This window comes from Carya illinoinensis, chromosome 12, assembly GCF_018687715.1.
Source record: "Carya illinoinensis cultivar Pawnee chromosome 12, C.illinoinensisPawnee_v1, whole genome shotgun sequence".
NCBI lineage: Eukaryota > Viridiplantae > Streptophyta > Magnoliopsida > Fagales > Juglandaceae > Carya > Carya illinoinensis.
Window position 1 is genome coordinate 21294705 of NC_056763.1, and position 24014 is coordinate 21318718.

Below are 24014 nucleotides of genomic sequence, written 5' to 3' on the forward strand. Positions count from 1 at the left end.
CAAGTGGGAGAATTGTTGAGGAATGTGGAGTCTGGTCCACACCGCTCGAGCGGAGGCATTGGCCGCTCGAGCGAAGTCAGGCAGAGTCGAACGCTCGATGTTGGCTCGACAGTGAGCTCGAGCAGGAGGAGTTCGCTCGAGCGGAGGCATTGGCCGCTCGAGCGAAATCAGGCAGAGTCGAACGCTCGACGTCAGCTCGACAGTGGGCTCGAGCGGGATGCGGAAGGGAAGTTCGCTCGACGCGCGCTCGACACGCCGCTCGAGCGAACATACGATTTAGGGATTCCGCCGTTTGAACTATAAATCTGATTTTTGCCTCTTAAGTCTGTAACAGAGCAGCTACGAAAACACTGTGGATGAACAGTGTTGTGACCCATCTTGTAGTGTGATTCCTCAATAATAAAAATCCTCTGCAGCTCCCGTGGACGTAGGCAATTTGCCGAACCACGTACATCTTGTGTCGTGTGTGATTGCGTGTGTGATCGTTTTCTCATTCGGTGTTATTTTTCAATTCATTGTCATCGTTTTTCACAACAGTGTACTTGGGCCTTGCCCTTTCTTTTTCTAATATATTTCTTCTTACTTATCAAAAAAATATATATATTTGTATATCAAACAAAAGTTATTTTGTGCTTGCAGCAATTCTTGACATAGCATTTACGTGGAAAGCTAGAGGCACAATGGAATTCTCCCAAAAGATGAAACTTTTGATGAGGATGGCTGTTGCAGTGATATGGACTATTGTTCTTCCTGTATGCTATGCTAAATCGAGAAGAAAATATACTTGTTATTCTGCACAATATGGGAGCTGGCTTGGAGAATGGTGCTTTTCTTCTTATATGGTTGCTGCTGCAATTTACTTGATAACAAATGCAGTTGACACAGTGTTATTTTTCGTTCCTGTTGTGAGCAAGTATATTGAGGTCTCCCATTGGCGGATATGGATAATTTTATCATGGTGGACACAGGTAAGTTCATTATAGAGCTTAGTAATTCTTTCAAAGGACCCTTCTGGTCAATCTTTTATAAATTTCGCTTCAGTTATTGAATCCGGCATTTTATAGAATGTATATAAGTTGTGCTGGAGTTATTAAGCAGTGTTTCCCTAAATTTGTCTAATAATTATCACATGAGCAAGCAACACTGAATTTGCTCAGAAAATAAAAAGACTCATTCATATCAAAGACACTGGTGCATTTTTTTTTTTTTAAGAAATGAAAAAAGCGAATTTCAAGTTGTTGAATACATAATTAAGATTCGTGTGTAATTGAAAAAACCATTGTTGGGGGAGGGGGGGTGGGTTGGGGAGCAGAGTGCTAGCACATGGTTGAACTAAGAACTATTCTGCAGTATTCTAATGCTTTTATTTTTGTTATTAGTAGATATCATATTTGTATTTCTCAAGTTCATACCGTAGAAGATAAAGGAAAAAAGGAGCAAAAAGAAGATTACTAAAGTAGATAGACTTTAGTACTTGAAAAAAAATTGTCAGTTCTTAGTATCAAGAACCTCTAGAAGAAATTAATTGTAGACCAAAGAAATTCGATAATTGATTCTATTCTTAGTATTGAAATAAAAGTTCCACCTTTTATTAGGAAAAGGTTTCGTTATATTTATGGCAAATTAAACGCCTTTTTGGTGAACATGAGAAGTACTTGAAAAATTAAACACCATTATAAGTTGTTCCAACATCAATTTTTATTTTCAATGCTTATGGATTTCTTGATTTTGGAGCCAGACATGTAATTAATATTGACAGTGTCATAAATCACCAAGGCTATTGAAATGATAATTGTGGTAAAAAAAATGCAACATGTTGAATGGCTCATGGAGTAGACATATGAGTGAGTAGTATGAAATATATGTTAACATCCATAGAGTGATAATTCTGGTGTGCTAGAAGACAGTTTGACAAGTTGATGGATCTATATCTTTTACATTGTATATTAATTGTGGGAAGCCATGTTCTGTTAATTAATATAGACTAACAAAAATCAAAAGATGAGATTGCTTCGTTTTGATATAAAATAGTATAGTTTAAGGATTCATTGCCATGTCTTTTACTACAGTTAGTATTGTATGCATCAATATGTATTCCATACACTTATTTGTTATAGCTTGTAATTATTACCTTCTTAGCATAAATTTGTGAAACTACTAATTTCAAAGTTTGCTGCCTGCATTCCAAAGGATTCAGTTGTCAGGAGACCACTAAAAGTTGATGCCCTGTGTCCAAAAACCATTGCAATGGGTGGTCGTAAGACAACAGTGATTGGATCATGATCAGTGGCAATTATTTTTCACACTATGAGAATAGGATCTTTAATGCTAGAACTTTTGTGCCTTTAATATAATAGGATTGCTATTTTAATTGTTGTTCTGGATTCTTCATCGTACTTTCTTTAACATGCAATATGGCAGGAGGATAGCACAACATATATCTGGTTGTTGGCACACGTACCTCTTATTCTGACTTGCCTTTCTCTAGAGAAATTTCAGGATAAGGGGAATTGGCAACCATAGGGAGTGTTGTTCCTATATGTAATATAGTTAAATTATTTATGGTACTAGACGGTTTTTTTTTCTCCATCATGATTGTATGACCCATCATGGCTGTATGATGTTTATAAGTTATTTTATATTTCATTATATTGAAGCTCATTTTGTGTTTTTGAATATTTTTTTATAAATCTTGTTTCATCATGCAGCCTAGAATCTATGTTGGACGTGGAATGCAAGAAAGCCAAGTTTCTGTGTTGAAGTATCTCCTGCATCACTATACTACAATTTTGTTGCAGTGTATTAATTCTTCCTAATATCTTTTTCCTACCACGTAGGTACACCTTGTTTTGGATACTAGTACTGTTAAGCAAATTTTTGTTCAGCTACTATTTTGAGGTAAGTATCAACGTAACATTTACTTATAAAAAAAAAGAATCAATGTAACATTTGTCTCTATTCAGGATGAAAATACATTTCTGTGGTTTCTAATGTTTCTTGTGAGATCATTGGAGCTTTATCCATCTTATACAGTGGCTCATATTTGTTTGGCTGTATTCACATCTTTGTTTACTTAGATGATATGCAAACCCTTCACTCATGAAGTAATCAGTTCCATCTATGTTGCATTCATTGACTCCAGTACAAGTTCATGGGAAAAATTGTCATGTTTATGTCAGAGATCATCAATACCATAACTTAATTCTACTAGGAACTTTTCCTAGAATGAGTATTAAGCACAGCACACATTAATAGCTACCCCTAATAGTAGTTCCTTGCCTTGTACACCTGGAACTCCACGCGGATCATGTCGGTGCAGATTAGAAGAGATTACCAGAATAAGTCTTTAAAACTAAGGTATTTGGAACACTGAAACCATCTGTTCCAAAAAGGCATCAGCTGTCAGAAACTGGGCCAATAGTGTAAATCAATCATATATGAACAATTTCAAATATTTTCAAAACTACCCTATGTTTTATCTAAAAAACTAGACGCCTCTTTCATTTTTATTCGAAAGACGTTACATTAATGATGTCCCTTGAGAAGCAGTTGGATGAGCTAAACAGTACTGACAATATGGCACAGGAGAAGCTTGCACTGCGTACCACACAGTCACAATTTTAAGCTTCCAAATCAAGATGAATATATTTCTAGGTCTTGTTCATTTGTAGAAGTCAAGTTGATATGTCAGTGTACAAAAGTACACAAGTTTCTGGTGCTGCAGTCATTGTATGGTTGGAGAAGAAACTTCCTTTTTGGAAGCCTAAGATTATGGAAGAGAAAGCAAGAAGCTTTTTTGGTCGACAAACAAGTATTCATGGTAATTAACTAGTTAAATACCATGCTATCCTTTTTGGTATCCATGGTATCGAAGACAAGGAGCATTCATTGGAGAAACTCAAAAGTTTCTTTCTCAACACATTGGTTCTTTGGGCAATAGCTTTAGAGTATAATGGACTCAATTTTCATGATTTCTACATATTCATTTCTTCTTCCTAATAAGGTGTCTTCTTTTGTATAAGTCCCATGTACTTGGGCTACACCTATTTCTCTATTGATATAAATAAAATTCCTTTACTTATAAAAAAAATTATTTTATATCACTTTATATTGCTTTATAATATGATGTCGAGGCTATTTTCATAAGTACAGTTGCTAGTTGTGGGCCATAGTCGTAGGCTTTGGGTTTTATTTTTATCAATAAACGAATCTTATTTACTATATGAGTGAGAATGTCTACCAGACCAAGCAGTTCTGATAATATTCTTAGTAGTGTATGAGTGTGCCATCGTACTTCAGAATTGAATAACAAAAATTGAGTCCTTTGCTTTGTGGAAGACTTGTGTAACCAAGTGCTTCCTTCCTTTGTCTCTATTTCTTGGTCTTCACAAATCTAGAGAAATAATTGGTTTCTTCTCTCTTCCCTTTCAACCCCATACAGTATCATTTCTCTCATACCTTTTGAAACAAGTAACCTAAGTTTTTTTTCCACCTTCTGAGGACAACTAAACCCTGCAAAGCTACCAAAAAATCCCTTATCTGTTGCTTCCAGGAAATTTTCCGCTTCCAGTTTTCTCTAAAACCACAACCTATCACCTATTAGTACATAAGACAACCGTCAAATGAATTGTAAAAAGGATTGCCTACATCAGTTCAATGACGTCATTTTTTAGAAATTGGATCACACAATATTTGAGATGCACTAGAGTAGGCTGTTCTTATGGCAGAGGGCATTCTTATTTGATATTCATGGGGAGGGGGGGGGGGGGGGGGGGGGGGGGGGGGGGGGGGATGTTTTGCGATGGCAGGTTGGTTAGATTGTTACTAAACCTTGTTTCATGAAGACAAAGCATTTAGAGATAAACAAATCTCATTATTAGGAACAGGCCATAAGCATCAGTATCTAAAACATGGTCATGTTACATGGGGTCAGAAAACATGAACAAAGTTGCAATTATTTAGAAACATGTTATGAAAATGATATTTTTATTCCAAATTTGGATATAATCTATGGTAGATAACGACAAAGAAGCAAATTTTTGTTTCTATTTGGTGAACTATGTGAGAAAAATCATTATGGTATACTTAATTTTGTCTTCTACAAACCTCAATTAGCACTTTAGCTATTGGCTGAACAAGTAAGAGCATCAGCATGGGACTAGTTTCTTTTTCATATCCGAGTTTTAAATATTATCCTTTCTCACACCCTATTGCACAATTTATCATGGTCTTGACTTCTTTATGAAAAATCAATTGAATATAGAACACTTTTTGTAGACTCCAAAACTTGTAATTTCATTTTGTAAGTGAATAATATTTAGATTGTGTAGTCTAGATCATCACTACAGAACTAGTCCATTGTGACAATGCTGTGATGAACAAGCTGGTCATTGCTACTGGGTTATAACTAGGAGAGACTTCTGGTGGGGATAGGGGAGCAATCTTGGGGTAATTTAATTTAGCTAAGCTTTAAAGTTTATCTATGTTTATTATGAGTGTTGGATGCATATCCCAAGAGTTCTCTTTATTGCAGGAATTGACCCAGCTTATTGGGGTTACTTCTTGTTTATATCTTTGTAGCTAGCCAAGCTTTTGCTTCTTTTTCATTCCATTTTGTTGTCAGTATTCTCTTAAAACAATGACACAAGTAAGTTAGGGTTGACCAAGCAACTTTGGGTTTAGTTGATGCAGTTGTTGTGAGTATTCATACTTAAACTACAATGTTTGTATCTCAGGCTCCACTGCTTTTTATTTTTTAACCTTATGGGAAACCACAGAAAATGAGGCAAAATTATATCTGCAAGCTTTTGATATATGGTCCAAATGAATTTTTGGGATCTCCTCCACTGCTTTACTTGGTTAATGTTACTGCACATTAGTTGGATTTAGTGTGCAAACTAGTAATATATTATATTTTTCACTTCAACCACATTTAGAAGCATACTCGTGCAAGTCGACTTTCTGAAGTTATTACCGATGTGAAAATGCAGATAAAACCACTCATGGCTCCGACAAAACAAATCATGAAAATTGGCATGAAAAGTTATGAATGGCATGAGCTCTTTCCAAAAGGTAGGTTTTCTACACTATGTGCTTGGAGGAGTTCCAATTTTAATACTACTGATGTCAGCTCTCTGATAAAAAAATTTTCTCCTGTTGCAGTCAAAAGTAATGCTGGTGCAATTGTTGCTGTATGGGCTCCTATAATAGTTGTGAGTTTTGATTACAATGTCTGCAACAGTACTTATGATGGTCAACCTTTAGAAGTTTGAGCAGGACACAAGCTCATAGTAAAAAATAACCAAGGCTTAAAGTAATAAATCAACCAACTGGACGATAACAATGACAACAAAAATAGTTGCAACAACAACAACAAAAATAATGAAGAATCACAGAAACAAAACTCTTCCTAAAATAAGAATAACGGATGTGGCTTCTTCCAATTACACATTTTCTGCCATCGAGTATTTTCATTCCTTTTTGATTCTAAAGAAATCATAGGCTATGATTGGTAGTCGTTTTCGAGAAATGTTTTTGTTTTTGGGACTTGTAGCACCTGAGAAATTACTATAGGACTCCAACTTGCGTGGTGGTGGAGATCCCCAACCGCACCAGCCATCCATGCCTGTGGTGAGAATGGAGTGGGAGGAATCATCCCCTCCCTCCCCACATGATGGGTAGAGGGGGGACTCCCTAATCCCACATGAGAAAAGTCGAGGGAGATCCCCACCACTCATTCAGATGGGGGATCTCCCCCAAACCCCACCCACAAAGTGTTATTAGTGGATTATATTTATTTAAACTAATTCCTATGTTTATCTATGTATTTCGGGTATAGACAGATTTGTACGGCTGTATAGGATTTATAGGACTTGTAATTTGAATATTTAGATTGGGTAGATAAGTATGGGAAACATATCTTATCCAAGATTTGAATCCCTTTAAGATAGGAAGTCAAATTTCGAATTTCCTATCTATGTAATCTATTTTTTGCTATTTATGAATGAGAAGAAAGAGGAGGAGATCATTCAGCAAAAGAAAATTGTTATGGTATCATAGCAAGGTTCAGAATCCTAGGTTTTTCTGATTCTAAGATTTTTTTTTTTTTTTTTTTTTGGCTAGGGTTTTTCTGTTTTTAGAGTTGCAGCTATTTTTTTTCTCTAGTCTCAAGGGTTGCGGCTAGGGTTTCTTGTCTATCATGTCATTTGAAATTAGAGTTTCTCTTCTAGTTTGATTCAATGGAAAGAATTATGCTATGTGGTCTTTTCAGTTTCAACTTTTGGTGAAAGGGAAGGAACTTTGGGGTCACATTAATGGGAGTAGTGTGGCACCAGAGGACAAAGATCAGCAAACTTCTTGGGAAAGCAAGGATGCCCGAGTCATGTCTTGGATTCTTGGATCTATTGATCCCCATATTATCTTGAAATTACGCTCTTCAATAATGCTCGTGATATGTGGAATCATCTCAAGCAGCTGTATACTCAGAATAATGCAGCTAGGAGATTTCAACTTGAACTAGAGATGTCGAATTTCTCTCAAGGAGCTCTCTTTATGTAGGAGTTTTATTCTGGTTTTTGTAACTTGTGGGCTGAGTATACAGATATTGTATACACATCAATTCCAGCAACAAGTTTGGCCGATATCCAATCTATTCATGAAGCAAGTATGCGGGCACAGTTTCTTATGAAACTAAGGCCTGAATTTGAATTTATTCGTGCTAATCTGATGAACTGAGATCCTGTGCCTCCACTCGATATGTGTTTGGGAGAGATATTTTGAGATGAGCAAAGATTGATGACTCAAACAGCCACGGAACAAGCTACTCCAGCTCCTGTGGCATATGCAGCTCAAGGAAAAACCAAAGGAAGGGATTTGAGCACTACTAAATACTATAGTTGCAAAGCTTATGGGCATATCGCTGCAAATTGCTCTAAGAAAACTTGCAACTATTGCAAGAAGCAAGGACATATCATCAAGGATTGCCCGATATGTCCTCCACGTCGCCAAGAAACTGCTTATTCAGCTGCTGCTGAGGCTACTAGTGCTGCTAGTTCTACCTTGGCCACTTCCTCTCATGTTCCAACTTCCACTTCTCAAAGTCCCACCTCTATTACACACCAGAAATGGTACAACAAATGATCATCTCATCTCTTGCAGTTTTTGATATTTTAGGTAAAACCAAATCTGCCTATAAACCTTGGTATTTTGATTCCGGTGCCACCAACCATATGACAAGTGCCTCTCACTCTCTTGTTAATGTCTCACAGTATGCTGGTCCACTTAAAATTCACACGGCAGATGGTAGTGCCCTACCTATCACTGCCATAGGTGATATTTCACATCCTTGAAAAATGTTTTGATGTCTCCTTCATTAAATACCAATCTGATTTCTATTGGCCAATTAGTTGACAGCAATTGTAGAGTCAATCACTTCTTCTGGTTGTCTTGTCCAAGATTAGGTGACCGGGAAGATGATCGCGAGGGGTCCTAAAGAGGGTCAGCTGTTTCCTTTATGTTTAGATTCAAAATCTGTTGAGTCAAAGTCTTTATCTCCGTTTTCTTGTAATGTTGGTACTTTGAGTGTGAAGGATTGGCATAGGCGGTTGGGATAACCAATTCTCACATACTTCATAAGTTGTTATCTTCCGGTTTAATTGGCAATAAAGAGCTCTATTCTCTCGATCAATTAAATTTTGATTGTGATACATGTAAGATAGCTAAAAGTAAAGTTTTGCCTTTTCCTTCAAAAGGATCTCATGCCACTCATGTCTTTGATGTTATTCATAGTGATGTACGGGGTATTGCCCCTATCGAATCTCAAGATCATTATAAATATTTTGTGACGTTTATTGATGCTTATACTCTTTTTACGTGGATTTACTTTCTTCGCACTAAGAATGAAGTATTTCCAGTATTTAAGCATTTCTTGGCTTATCTCACTAATCAATTTTCTGCCTCTCCTAAGGTTCTTCGCTCCGATTCAGGAGGAGAATATATATCTACTAAGTTTCAAATGTTCCTTCAAGATCAATGGGTTATTTCCCAACGTTCTTGTCCATATACTCCACAACAAAATGGAGTAGCTGAAAGAAAGAATCGTCATCTTCTAGATATGGTCCGGGCTCTCCTAATTGATTCGGGTGTGCCCTCTCGTTTTTTGTGTGAAACTTTGTCTACTGCTGTGTACTTAATTAATAGATTACTTACTCCAGTATTAGACAATGTTTCTTCTTATTCTTTGCTATTTGGGCACTCCCTAGATTATTCTCAATTGCACTCATTTGGTTGTGTTTGTTTTGTGCATCTTCGATCTTACGAAAGACACAAACTTTCCGCTCAATCAATCAAATGTGCTTTTTTAGGGTATAATTCTTTTCAGAAGGGTTTTGTTTGTTATGATCCTCAAGCTAAATGCATTTGATTTTCTTGCAATGTGGTGTTCTTTGACAAAAAACAATTTTTTCGTACTCATTTAGACCATATTCCTCCTAGTTTCTGTGTTTTGCCAAACTTTTTAGACGAGGATACAACTTCTACACCAGCTTCTGCTTGATTTAAACCTGGTTGTGTTTACACCAGGCATAAATCATCTCATCCAGCAGATCTAACCACTCTTTATGCCCCTTTTGAGCATCTACCCATGGCTCCTGATCAATCCCTTGACACATCTTACGATCCACCATCTCATCGGCATACTTCTAGAGTCTCCAAGCCCTCAGATTGGTATGGTTTTTCCTCTCATTCTTCTATGATTGCTACACTTTCTTCTATTGCTATTCCCTCATCTTATAAGAAGGCTATGGAACATGAGTGTTGGAGGAATGCCATGCAAGTAGAAATGGATGTACTAGCGGCCAATGACACTTGGGACATTGTGTCTTGTCCTTCTTCTATGACACCTATTGGTAGTACGTGGGTGTATTCTGTGAAGCTTAGATCAGATGAGTCCCTTAAGAGATATAAAGCTCGTTTGGTAGCTTTGGGAAATAGACAAGAATATGGGATTGATTATGATGAGACTTTTGCTCCTGTTGCTAAGATGACAACTGTTCGTCTCCTTCTTGCCATTGCCACTTCTCAGTCTTGGCAATTGCATCAGATGGATGTCAAGAATGCTTTCCTTCATGGTGATTTAAAAGAGGACATTTACATAAAACTTCCTTCTGGTGTGCCACTTTCTCAACTAATGATGTTTGTAAGCTGAAAAGGTCATTGTATGGTCTAAAACAAGCTCCCAGAGCTTGGTTTGAGAAGTTCCGCAATACCTTACTTGAGTTTCAATTCACTTAGAGTGAGTATAATGCTTCTTTGTTCCTTCATAAGAGTGATTCTGGTTTTGTTTTCCTGTTGGTCTATGTGGATGATATCATTATTACTGGATCCGATATTAAATTTATTCAAAGGGTTCAAATGCATCTTCATAAGGTCTTTCATATGAAAGATTTGGTACTTTTGTCTTATTTCTTGGAGCTGGAAGTTCATAATCAGCCACATAGGTTATTTATTAATCAACATAAATAAACCAAGGACCTTGTTTAGTTGGTTGGGCTGGGGGAGACGACTTTAGTTGATACTCCTATGGGAGTCAATGTGAGGTATCAGAAGGATGAGGGGGATTTTAATTTCTGATCCTACATTATATAGGAAGCTTGTTGGGAGTCTAATTTACCTCACTATCACACGTCCGGATATCTCATATGCTGTCCATATTGTCAGTAAATTTATGAACACACCTCGACACTTGCATTTAGTGGTTGTTCGTCGTATTATCAAATACTTGATTGGGACTCCTAACCGTGGGTTATTTTTTCCTATTGGCACTTCTCTACAACTTATGGCTTATAGTGATGTGGATTGGGCTGGTTGCCCAGATTCAAGGCGTTCTACAACTAGTTGGTGCATCTTTCTTGGAGATTCACTCATCTCCTATAAATGCAAGAAGCAAGAGTGTGTTTCTAAATCCTCTATTGAAGCTGAATATAGAGTTATGTCAGCAGCTTGCTCTGAGGTGATGTGGTTGCGGGGCATTCTTCAAGAGATTGGTTTTTCTCAAGACAAACCAACTTCTTCATGGTGACAACACTAGTGCCATTCAAATTGCTGCCAATCCAGTATTTCACGAGCGTACCAAACATATTGAAGTGGATTGTCACTATATTCATCAAGCCTATGAGGCTAAGTCTATTATTCTTCCTCTTACTCTACAAATCTTCAAGTAGCTGATATATTCACAAAGGTGATGACTAGACAGCGGCATCAATTCCTAGTTAAAAAATCGATGCTAGTAGATACATCAACATCAATTTGAGGGGGGTATTAGTGGATTATATTTATTTAAATTAATTCCTATGTTTATCTATGTATTTCAGGTATAGACAGATTTGTACTGCTATATAGGATTTATAGGATTTGTAATTTGAATATTTAGATTGGGTAAATAACTATGGGAAACATATTTTATCCAAGATTTGAATCCCTTTAAGATAGGAAGTCAGATTTCGAATTTCCTATGTATGTAATCTATTTTTTGCTATTTATAAATGAGAAGAAAGAGGAGGAGATCATTCAGCAAAAGAAAATTGTTAAGTGTGAGGGTCACATTTCTACCATGCGCATGGTGGGGCAGATCCCCTCCATCTCGCATGGTGTGCCGAACGAAGATCTCCCCTCTAATGCACGGAGTTCGAATCTCCTCCGTTCAAGAATGGAGGTCCCTTCAGTATGATGGGTGGTAGGAGGAGACTAACCCCACCACTCCCTCCCCTTTCTGTGCAGTGGCTTGGGGAGATGCTATTGCACAGTGAGTGAGAGCCCCACCATTTTGGATATTTTTCTTTTTCTGTTTTTGAGTTGAGAATTGTATATTGAGTTTTTTTACCTGTGATAAGAGTTATTTTTAGAACTGTTCACAAGAATTGGAAACCGTTCTCTAGAACAGTCGCTGGATGAAGCATTACTTTTCTTTTTCAGTCTTTTTTATATATGGCATTCATTTTTTTTGTATTGTGTTTATTGAAGGTGTATTTTATGGACACACAGATTTGGTACTCTGTTTTCTGTACAATCTTCGGTGGAGTCTATGGCATTTTGCATCACATTGGAGAGGTAATTAGTATTTTTCTTATCAACTTACATGGTAGTGGTCTCACCCTTACTTTTTTATTACAGATTCGCACATTGGGAATGCTGAGAAGTAGATTTCACTCATTGCCTTGTGCGTTTAACTTACGTCTTATTGCACCCTCATCACGGAATGATTACAAGAAAAGAATCGGGTTTTTTCTGAATAGATTTCAGAGGGTATGAGATTTTCACAATGCAAGGTCATCACAACTTCTCTTTAGATATCTTTTCATTTTATTTCTCTGAACTAATAACTGATTGTCTCAGGTCTCAAAGAATAAAAAAAATAGTTTTTCAAGGTTTGCCCTAGTATGGAACCAAATTATCAACAAATTTCGATTAGAGGATTTGATAAGCAACAGGTGATTTTATTGTTTCTGAAGTGTTCTGTATTGTTGCATGACATCCAAGAAAATAACTGAAACAGATAGGTTTCCACAAGCAGGGAGTTGGATTTAATGAAAATTCCTATGGCATCAGAAACATTCTCTGGCTCGGATTGTTGGCCTGTTTTCCTTCTAGCTTATAAGGTTTGTTGCGTGTATTTGAAACTCTGTGAATTTTTTATTTTTTATTTTTATTTTTATTTTTTGTTCTTGTTTTTCACTTTAAAATGGGTCTTCGTATTTGTACTAGTTTTCGACAGCTTGGAGCATTGCAAAAGATTTTGAGGGAAAGGATGAGGCTCTTTTCAGAAAGATTAAAAAAGAGGAAGGCATGTACCATGCTGTAAAGGAGTGCTACGAGTCATTGAAGTACATCCTTCAAATTCTTGTTGTGGGAAATCTGGAGAAAAGGTATATATGATAAAATGTTGTGGTAAAACCTACTATTTTACATAAAATTCTTTGGATAAGTACATCCTTCAAATTCTTCTAAACGTTTTTTTTTTTTTTTCCTATTTCTCTTTTTTGACAAGAAAATATAATTAGAGTTATTGATGGCATTCTGCTAGCTACTCACTTCCAACCTTCTTGGAATGGTATATTCTGCATTGCTTTCCAGGATCATATCTGCCATAGTAAATGAAATTGAAGAAAGCATTGGAAAATCAAGTCTCCTTCAGGACTTCAGGATGAAAGAGCTCCCAGCTGTGCTAGAAAAATGTGTCAATTTAGTTGAACTTCTGGTAACTATGTCATGCACTTGAAAGCTATTGTAATAGTACTGCCAACGATTTTCTTCAAGCCTGTACTAGATACTCTAATGACTTGTATTATGAAATGTTATAAGGTTGAGGGGAATGAAAGCCATTATGACAAAGTTGTAAAAGCTCTCCAAGATATATTTGAGGTTGTAACCAATGATATGATGACTAATTGTTCCAGGTTTGACATGCTTTAGACTATAGTCCCTTTCAGGATTCATTTTCTCCTCTCTTGGCCTGACCTTTTAACTAAAATTATTTACCTCATTACTTTTCCTTTTATATGCGCACAGGATAATGGATTTGCTCTATTCACCCCAAAACATAGAAAAAAGTTATGGTGATTTTTCTAGAAAAATTGAACCGCAATTATTTGAGTCATCTGCTAGCACAAGATCCATTCACTTCCCTTTGCCAGATAGAGGCCCGCTGAATGAACAGGTATGTCCATTGCTTCATATATAACTTCGGAGCTGTGCAAGGTGAAGTCTTATCTGAGAGAAAAATTTGAGGAATCCTCTTCTCAATTGATGTTAGAGATACACAGTGATATGTATTGGATAGTTATGCATGTAATAGAAAATATGTCTCAGAGATGACATTGTGTGACAGGATATGGCACATATACTTTTGGTTTGTAAAATTTAACTTTTCTAGGAAAAAGAGGCTTCAATGTAAAATGCAAGATCTATTGTCTTAGAAATTTAGAAACTTTCAAAGTTTCTGAATTTCTATGAATATCAAATATTGATCACAAATCATGTGTTCTTTTGTTCTTTTCAAATACATATACATATAGCTTTTGATGTTTTTTGTCTTCTAGACTAGAATTAGTTTATTATGTTTTCAATAATATTTCATTAGCATCCGTAAAAGAAAATACTAATTCATTAGCATATCCGTATTGTATAATATTCTAGGTTTTCAAGGGTGAGCATATTTCCTCTCTTGAATGTATGGTGTATTGTTTTGTATTGGTGTTTTATAGTTTGCAACATTCATAAATGTTACCTTTAACATGCACAGACGTGCCTGGACATTCAATACATGGATTGGTTTATATGATCGTACATATGGATAATCAGAAAGTATGAACCTGTACTTGCATATCAAAATTAGAAATATAATAGCCGTAGTGTTCAATGGCAGATCAAGCGCTTTCATTTCCTGCTTACTGTCAAAGATGCAGCAATGGACATACCTGCAAACTTAGAGGCAAAAAGGCGTATTTCATTCTTTGCTACTTCTCTCTTTATGGATATGCCCAGTGCTCCTAAAGTGCGAAATATGCTGTCATTCAGGTCAAATTTTTTTCATGGTGAACTTCTGTGTTTTGATTTTATTTAACCATCTTTCAGTTCATGTATTTGCTTTCTATGTCATGGAATTCTATAGACAAACGAAATATTACTTCTCTTTGCAAAAGATTCTCTAATTTCTGAAAAGAATGAAAATGCCATTGTTAAAATGATTGAATTTTATGATGCTTGAGTTTCCCCCACTTTTTTGGATGCTTGTGTTCATTTTGCTCGGTGTAATTTGCTGTTGTTGGTCTCTTACAGAAATTGAGGATTTTTCCATTAAAAGTTGAATATGAAAGATTAAAAAAAATGAGCTTTGCAGATTGAAAATGATGAAGGTTAAGCAGGAAAACTCTCAATTTGGAATCAGTTAAAAAACAAGGTCATACTATATTGAATCTAAAATAGGAGAGATTGTTGGAATTTACACCACATAGAATTTCAAGGAGCACATGTCAGGAGTGGAATGCACTATACTTTATTAAGGATATTATAGACTCCTAATTTATTAAAGATTATAAACATCTCTTAAAGTGTTAGTTGGTACAATGATATGGAATATAGACTCAATTAGGATTTTAAAATTCATTTTATTGTTAAATGTGCCCATACAAATTACAAGATGACTTCAACAAACTTGGATATGGACTGAAATGAAAATTGCTTTCATAGTTATGTAAATAGATTGACCGTGTAGGAGTTTAAAGATACATCTTATTTTATAGATAGAACCAAGTCAAGATGATACTCTTAAACCCTTATTAGTTACCACGCCCCTCAATCCCTAAAAGAAGTTTAATTACCTGAAGATGCCTGGTGATATAGGTAGCAAGAAACAGATTATTATATTTTAATATAGTTTAAATTAATTTTAGTAGTAAAGGAAGTTTCTGCAATTTCTATATTTCTTCACGAGTCAACTTTCAGCTCATTAGGTCTTATTTTGGATTTAATCATGTATTTGGGATTTTTAAGAATTAGGGTTTTGCAAAAGAGAGGAATGAAAAATTCCCTTCTACCTCCCACTGATCACCTATATGTAATGCAAACACAAATAGAATATGATGGACTAGTATAGGTTAAGGTTATACTTCATTACAAGAATCTCATCTGACATTTCTTCTCAAATACCAAGTTGGAATTGTAGGTTTGGAGAAAGAAGAAAAAAAAGAAAAGCTTATAGAAAAGTTTGGAGAGAGTTGATTGTCTCTCCTCGCCTAAACATATTTGTAGTTTTAAAGTGGTTGGAAAAATTTAAAAAAAAAAAAAAAAAACTTGTCTAGAATATTCTAGTATAATGGCATAGCCTAAGATACACACATCTGGATCGTTATCTTCATAGAAGTTTTTATTGGTACAGCGTTATAACTCCACACTACATGGAAGATATTAATTATTCAGTGGAGGATCTCCAATTAAGCCAGCAAGAGGTTTCCATCATCTTTTACATGCAAAAGATATTTCCAGGTTACCATAAGATAATATATATTTTCTTGATAGTTGTCATATCCATTTGGATTCAACTCTTATCTTAAGATCATTTCTTTTTTTCCTTATCCATAGATGAGTGGAAACACTTTTTGGAACGCACGGGTTGTGAAAACCTCAAGGGACTAAAAGAGAGAAATGAGGAAGAGCTAAGAAATTGGGCTTCATTCCGAGGTCAAACATTAAGCAGAACAGGTAGATGAGAAAGATATAGCAATATTCATAAAGTTGGGTGCTGATGCAAAATACAGCAGATTATTTTACTATCCTTATTATTTTATCTTATATGTTGATTGCAGTTAGAGGAATGATGTATTATAGAGAAGCCTTAAAATTACAAGCATTTCTTGACATGGCAGAGGAGGAAGGTTTGTGCTCATGAATAGAGCTCATACTACTCATCTTTGTTTGGAATTCCATCCTCAGTGCCTAATATCTGGATACACTGAGAGGCCATTTGATATCTTAATAACTTGGTTAGGATTATTTTAAAGAAGGATTTCACTAAAGCTTTTGCCATATGCTGATTCTTATCCAGATATCCTTGATGGTTATGAGACTGCTACAAAAGGAAACCATCAATTATCAGCTCAACTAGATGCGCTAGCAGACATGAAATTCACATACATTATTTCTTGCCAATCATTAGGATCACAAAAAGCTTCTAGACATCCCCATGGGGACGACATAGTTGACTTGATGAAAAGGTAATCCTTTGTCACAAAAGGGAGAAAAAATTCTTTTAAAAAAAGAAAGAACAAAGGAATAAATTATTGCAAAACTACCCGATGCATGTATATAACATAAGGGAAACCACGTTCTGCACCCCCAACTTACCACTTCTTTCTGCAAGGTATCATCCAAACTTTCAATTTCAGATCTTTTTACGCTCAAACATCCAAAAAGTGCAACATGTACCCTCTATTACCGGAAATGTCTAAAGTGTGCTCATGGTATTTTGAACATTTAAATTTTAGGTAAAGACAATTTTGACATTTCAGATCTGATAGGGTGGGCATTTAAATTTTAATTTATAGTTGAAGTCTTTTAAGTGTGGTAATTACTGAAATTGAAACTCCGGTTGACACAATGCAAAGGAGCTGATAGTCTGGAGGTGCAAAGTATAATTTCTTTGTGTTCAGATAAGTAACTAGAACTCATATGACTTGGATTATCCATTTATTGCTTGAAGGTACCCATCTCTCCGTGTTGCTTATGTTGAGGAGAAAGAAGAGATTGTTGCTGAAAAGCCTCAGAAGGTTTATTCTTCTTTGTTGGTTAAAGCTGTCAATGGTTTTGAACAGGTAATCGAGTATTTGCCTTATATTGCAGAATTCAACGCGATAGGACTAATCTTGAAAATTTTGGATTTTTACAAGGGCTAACTCTATGTTTTTTGCAAAGTTAGTCTAATGTCCTGTTATGCATAGCAATAATAATGTTAAAAAATGAGCAGAATGATTGAACCAATTCAATGTGTCACTTCAAAGTTGCTACACAGTTTAGTTGTAACAATAAAAGATAGAGAATTTACCATAAGAATGCCATTTGCCTAATTTAAATTCATTGAATACTTTCATTTTCATAAATAGACTGATTTTAACTTGTTTTTTTTAATAAGTAAACGATATTATTAATAAGGATAGGCATAGCCCAAGTACACAAGATGATATACAAGAGATAAGACCTATCTAGGTTGCAGTAGTGGAAACAAGAAAATCATTTAAGTTTAGGCCATTAAAATCTATAGCTATGGCCCATAGAAATAAAGTACGGAAAAATAAAGATTGAAGCTCCTCTAGTGTCTACTACTTATTTTCAAATGTCCGCTTGTTACACTCTCTCCATATGCACCACATAATGCAGATAGGGACCATCTTCCACACAGCTTTGATTTGTGAAGCACCACCTGTAATTGTCCAGCTAGCCAATAACTCAACCACTGTAGCAGGCATTACCCGATTTAACTCAACTCGGCTGAACACTTCACTCCACACGGCTCTAGTTATCTCGCAATGTAGCAAGAGATGATTCACTGTCTCGCTAGCTTTCTTGCACATACAACACCAATCTGAAATAATTACCCGGCACTTCCTTAGATTATCGGTTGTCAAAATCTTGCCTAGGGCAACTATCCAAGTGAAGAAGAGTGCTTTGGGGGGTGCCTTATTCCTCCAAAGTCTTCTCCATGGGAAATGAGTATTTGGTAAAAGTGTAAGGGACTTATAGAAGGATCAAACCGAGAAGGTACCCTTGCCTGTAGGTATCCACCACAACTTATCAACTCGTAGTCCATTCAACTCCACGGAATATACTAGGCTGAAAATAAGCCTCAAAGCTGTCCACTTCCCAATCTTGGGCCGCTCTACTAAAGGTGACATTTCATTGGGATTGATCCCCCTGATCGAACCATCAAGTCCACCACTGAAGCTTCTTGATCACATGCCACTTGGAAAACGAATGGAAAAGAGTCCTTTAGGGCCTCCTCCCCACACCAAATGTCCCTCCAAAATTTTATCTGAGTACCCACACCCACCACAAATTTAGTATGGAGAGTAAACACCCCCCACCCTCGTCTTATGTGCTTCCAAAGTTCAAACCCCACTCCACTCCATAGGCCGCGTTCCCGCGTTCCCCTCTCTAGCCCCCCCCCCCTCCTCCCCCCAAAAAAAAAACAAGCTTCCGTGTTTGCAATCGACCACCAATTCTCATAGGGTTTTTGGTTCCATATTATATCTCCATAGCCATTTCCCAAGTAGGGCCCGATTGAAAGTTCTTAAATTCTTTATCCCTAACCCACCTGAAGGAATTGACCTGCTCACCTTGTCCCAACTGAGTAGATGGATTTTGAATTCGTCCCCCAACCCGCTCCATAAGAAATCACGATGGAGTTTTTCAATCCATGCTGCCATGCAAATAAGTTGGTAAGTTAGAGAGAGTACTCTTGATTAGAGTCACCCAGCCTCCTTTCGACAAGTGCAATTTCTTCCACCCTGGCAATCTTTGTTCTATCTTCTCGATAACTGTATCCCAAATAGATAATGTCCATGAGGCAGCCCCTAATGGCAATCCCAAGTATGTCACAGGAAGAGAAGCGACCTTACACCCCAGAGTGCTGGCCAATTGCCGAGTGTTACTGACGATCTCAACTGGCACTAGCTTTGATTTATCGAAGTTCACTCTCAGGCCTGATGCTGCTTCAAAGCAAATGCCCTTAGCTGGTCTTGCTCTGCCTCTCAAAAAATTAGTGTGTCATCTGCAAATAATAAATGAGAAATCGTAATAAGGCCCCTATTAGGATCACCTACTGAAAATCTAGCCATAAAACCGTTTCTAGCCACAGTCGGTAGCATCCTACTCAAGGCCTCCATGATGACAACAACAAAGAGAGGTGGGGACAGCGGATCTCCCTATCTTAGGCCACGACAACTGCTGAAGAAACCAGCTATGCTTTCATTAATCAAAACTAAGAACCTTGCCATTGAGATGCACCATCTGATCCATGAACACCATCTCTCCCCAAAACCACATCTCTCCAACAAATAAAGATGGAACTCCCAGTTTACATGATTGTATGCCTTTTTCTATATCTAGCTTACATATAATCTTTGCAATACCAGACTTTAATCTTCTATCTAGATATTCATTGGCTATAAGAACTGAATCCAGGATTTGACGACCCTTTACAAATGCATTTTGTGGCTTCGAAATTATCTTACCTATGGCCTCCCCTAGCCTGTATGCGAGCACCTTGGAGATAATTTTGTACACACCATTTATGAGGCTAATGGGCCTATAATCTTTCACCTCCAATACTCCAATCTTCTTTAGGATCAATGCAATAAAAGTAGCATTTAGGCTTTTCTCAAACTCCACAGCCAAGAACAATTCCTGGAACATATTCATTATGTCCTACTTCCCAACAAGTTTGGAAAAACCTCATCAAAAAGTCATCTGGACCTAGTGCTTTGTCTTTAACCATTCTTCTTAGCACATCATAGACCTCTTATTCCTCAAAAGATCTTTCCAACCAAGACATTGTCTGTGGCTCAATAGAGTGGAAATCGAGTCCATCAAGTTTTGGCCTCCACCCTTCTCGTTCTATAAACAATTGTTTAAAGCATTACAAAATTTCTAGTTGCCCAACCAAAAATAGTATTAAAATTTTTGCACTCATAATTCACATTATTTACTACAATAACTGTTGAATTGTGGAAAAAGAAAACTGAATATTCCCCTAACTCAAGAAAAAGATTACATTCCCTTTAAATAGATGATAATTCTCATCTAATTACTAGGGATCTTTACAACCTATAGAAAATAGAATATCCTATTTAAAATGGAAAGCAGTAAAATAGGAAAGTACTATCTACATAATCGAGTAACATGCTACCCAAATCCCCTAGGATCATGGAACCAAAAATAGCTAACAAATCAGCTGAAAATCTCCTAAAGATTAGCCTCTAATGAAGGTTGACAGATATCTAATAATTCTACACTCCCCCTCAAGTTGGGCTGTAAATATTAATTAGGCCCAGCTTGGAACTCAAATCATCAAAATTCTTTCTTGGCAAAGCCTTGGTAAGGATATCAGCTGTTTGGAGACATGTAGGCACATGCAACATTTTGATTATTCCTTCCTCTATTTTTTCTTTTATGAAATGTCGATTGATCTCCACGTGTTTTGTTCTATGATGATGCACTGGATTCTTTGAAATGCTGATGGCTGAATGATTGTCATGGAACATCTTCGTGGGTTCTTCAACGGAAATCTTTAATTCCTTTAGAAGCCTTCTTAGCCATATTCCTTCACATATGTCGTGTGCCATTGCCCTGAATTTAGCTTCTGCACTGCTTCTTGACACAACTGATTACTTCTTACTTCGCCATGTAACTAGGTTTCCCCACACATATGTGTATTACCCAGAAGTTGACCTTCGATCATGTATTGATCTTGCCCAATCCGCATCACTAAATACTTCAATATCTCTTCTTTGAGTCTTCTCAAAAAATAATCATTTACCTAGTGTTAGCTTCAGATATCGTAGGATTCTATAAATTGCCTCCATATGTTCTTCATTGGGATTGTTCATGAATTGATTCACCATACTAACATAAAAGCAAATATCAGGTTGGGTGTGAGAAAAGTATATAAGTTTTCCAACTAGTCTTTGATATTTGCCTTTATCCACTGGTGCACTGTCTTCCTTGGCTCCTAGTTTGGTTGTTGAATCCATAGGAGCATTTGCTAGCTTGCATCAGAGCATCCTAGTCTCTTTCAAGAGATCTAGAACATATTTCCTTTGGGAGACAAAGATTCCATTCCTTGACCTTGCCACTTCCATGCCCAGGAAGTATTTGAGATTCCCAAGTTCCTTGATTTCGAATTCTTTAGCTAGAAGACTTTTGAGATTACTCATTTCCTCCTCATAATCTCCCGTTAGAATGATGTCAACCACATATACAATGAGAATAGAAAATTTTCCTTCAAGAGAGTATTTAACAAATAGTGTGATCTGATTGACATTAAGAATAGCCATTCCTCTTGACCGCCTTTGTGAATCTCTCGAAATAGGCTCTTGGGGATTGCTTGAGCCCATATAAAGATCTTCTGAGTTTGCAGACTTTGTTGTGTGTAGCCTGTGTCTTGAATTCAGGAGGAATTTCCGTGTAGACTTCTTCAACTACGTCTCCATTGAGGAAGGCATTCTTGACATCTAGTTGGTGAAAAGGCCAGTCTAAATTTGCTGCCAAAGATAAGAGGACTCACACTGTATTTAACTTGGCTACAGGGGCAAATGTCTCTTCATAGTCGATTCCATATGATTGAGTGAATCCCTTTGCTACCAACTGAGCTTTGAATCGGTTAACACTTCCATCTTCATTGTATTTCACAGTGAATATCCATTTGCAACCTACTGGACGTTTTCCAGCTGGTAATTCTATGATCTCCCATGTTCCATTCTTTTCTAGTGCACTAATTTCTTCCCAGACTACAGACTTCCATTCAGGTGTACCGAGAGCCTCTTGTATGTTATTAGGAACCTGGATTTTGTCGAGGTTGGCAACAAAGGATCTAAAATTCGATGACAGCCCCTGATAGGACACAAAAGTGTATATTGGGTGTTTTGTGCATGATCTCACACCTTTTCTCACAGCAATAGGACAATCACTATCATCAATAGTTAACACATTATGGGAAGTCTCGGGATTAGAGTTACCCGGTGGATCTTCACTTGATCTAGGGCTCGGATTAGACTCTTGGATTTGCTCAAGGGATGTTTGTTGTTCTATCTCCTTTTGGTTCCTTCTCCTCCATGAATAGGTAATCAACTCATCATTTTTTGTTGGTTGAATAGTGTCCAGATGCTAATGTTTCACGGGAGATTCTAAGAAGGGATGTCAAGGAGGAATGGAGTCAGTAGTTGGAATAGATTCAGAAATTTGTGATGGGTGAGAAGGGCCAAAATCAGAAGAAGGGTGAGATAATTCTTCAATATCCCAAAGCTGGTATTCCTGTGTAATCTCCCCCTGAATTTCAGATTTGGGCTAATATGGTTGTTGCTCAAAAAAGGTGACATCCATGGAGTGATTATCTTTTAGTAGCTGGTGAATAGCATTTATAACCCTTTTGGTTTGGAGAGTACCCGAGAAAAATGCACTTAAGGGCTCTAGGATCAAGTTCACCCCGGTGTTGACGATAAATATGAACAAAAGCTGAGGACCCGAATACTTTGAAGGGAATAGTGGAGATGAGTTGAGTATTGGGAAAGGACCAAAGTAGAGTTTGACAAGGAGTTTGGAATTTGAGAACGCGAGAGGACATCCTGTTTATGAGGTAGGCTGCAGTGAGAAGGGCTTCACCCCAAAAGTGTTTCGGTACATGTGTAGAGAAAATGAGGGAGCAGGCAACATCTAGTAGGTGCCCATTTTTTCTTTTGGCAATTCCATTTTGCTAAGGAGTGTCAACATAGGAACTTTGGTGTATTATACCTTGACTCAAGAGTTAATCATCAAGAATGAATTTGAAATATTCTTTGGCATTATCAGTTTTCACAATCTGTATTTTTGCTTGGAATTGTGTTTGGATCATGGTGTTAAAATTTTTGAAAATCTAACCTGCCTCTGACTTTTCTTTCATGAGGAATATCCAGGTAAGTCTAGTGTGATCATCTATAAAAGATATAAACCAGCGAGATCCGGTAATATTCTTGATCCTAGATGGCCCCCTCACATCACTATGAATCATTGAAAAGGGTTGGGAGCTTTGTAGGGTCGGTTGGGATAAGAGTTGCGAACATGTTTTGAAAATTGACACATCTCACACTAAAAATCATTTGGATTTTTATTACTGAATAATGTAGGAAAGAGTTTCTCGAGATACAAGAAACTTGGATGTCCTAACCTATAGTGCCACAACATAATTGCACTATCATTATTAGAACAAATGACAATAAAATAACTTTGACTTCTAGACACTAAACAAACGGATTTGTGAGTTGTTCCTTGAGGAGGATCATTAACCTCAAGAAGATAGAACCCCAAACACATCTTAGCACTGCCAATCGTCTTCCCCGTATCCAAGACCTCAAATTCACACATATTTGGGAAAAATTTAGTAACATAATTGAGATCCCGAGTGAGTTTACTAATAGACAGTAAATTGCAATCCAAATTTGGCACTAATAGAACTGAGTTGAGTGTTAGGATCTCTGAAATTTTAACAGAACCTATACCAGCTATCTTTGAGAGTGAACCATCTGCCATCCTGACTGTTAAATTTTCATAACAGGGACTATAAGTAGAAAAAAATTTCCCATCTCCAGTCATATGGTGCGATGCTCCCGAGTCTATAATCTATGGACCTAGCTTCTCCTTTTAAACATTAAGAGCACTTAAAAAATTCCCTTTGTGTGCCAATGAACCGGTACCAACCACAGTAGTGGTAGGGGCTG

At 36.8% G+C, this 24014-nt stretch overlaps 1 protein-coding gene across 3 annotated transcripts in view; it reads left to right on the forward strand.

Annotated features, from left to right (window-relative positions):
• Positions 1 to 24014, forward strand: part of LOC122289505 (putative callose synthase 8) — a 51675-nt gene that overhangs the window by 21010 nt on the left and 6651 nt on the right. For 2 of the 3 annotated variants that reach the window (XM_043096551.1, XM_043096553.1), the window contains exons 15-33: positions 640 to 968; positions 2709 to 2761; positions 2838 to 2898; positions 5991 to 6072; positions 6163 to 6212; positions 12019 to 12105; positions 12169 to 12300; positions 12391 to 12485; positions 12569 to 12653; positions 12760 to 12920; positions 13129 to 13252; positions 13357 to 13451; positions 13564 to 13711; positions 14420 to 14571; positions 15932 to 16038; positions 16135 to 16254; positions 16359 to 16427; positions 16598 to 16766; positions 17252 to 17363. In XM_043096551.1, the coding sequence (XP_042952485.1) occupies positions 640 to 968; positions 2709 to 2761; positions 2838 to 2898; positions 5991 to 6072; positions 6163 to 6212; positions 12019 to 12105; positions 12169 to 12300; positions 12391 to 12485; positions 12569 to 12653; positions 12760 to 12920; positions 13129 to 13252; positions 13357 to 13451; positions 13564 to 13711; positions 14420 to 14571; positions 15932 to 16038; positions 16135 to 16254; positions 16359 to 16427; positions 16598 to 16766; positions 17252 to 17363 (2231 nt within the window). The remainder of the gene's footprint in view (positions 1 to 639; positions 969 to 2708; positions 2762 to 2837; positions 2899 to 5990; positions 6073 to 6162; positions 6213 to 12018; positions 12106 to 12168; positions 12301 to 12390; positions 12486 to 12568; positions 12654 to 12759; positions 12921 to 13128; positions 13253 to 13356; positions 13452 to 13563; positions 13712 to 14419; positions 14572 to 15931; positions 16039 to 16134; positions 16255 to 16358; positions 16428 to 16597; positions 16767 to 17251; positions 17364 to 24014) is intronic. The other variant, XM_043096552.1, reaches the window with a different exon arrangement.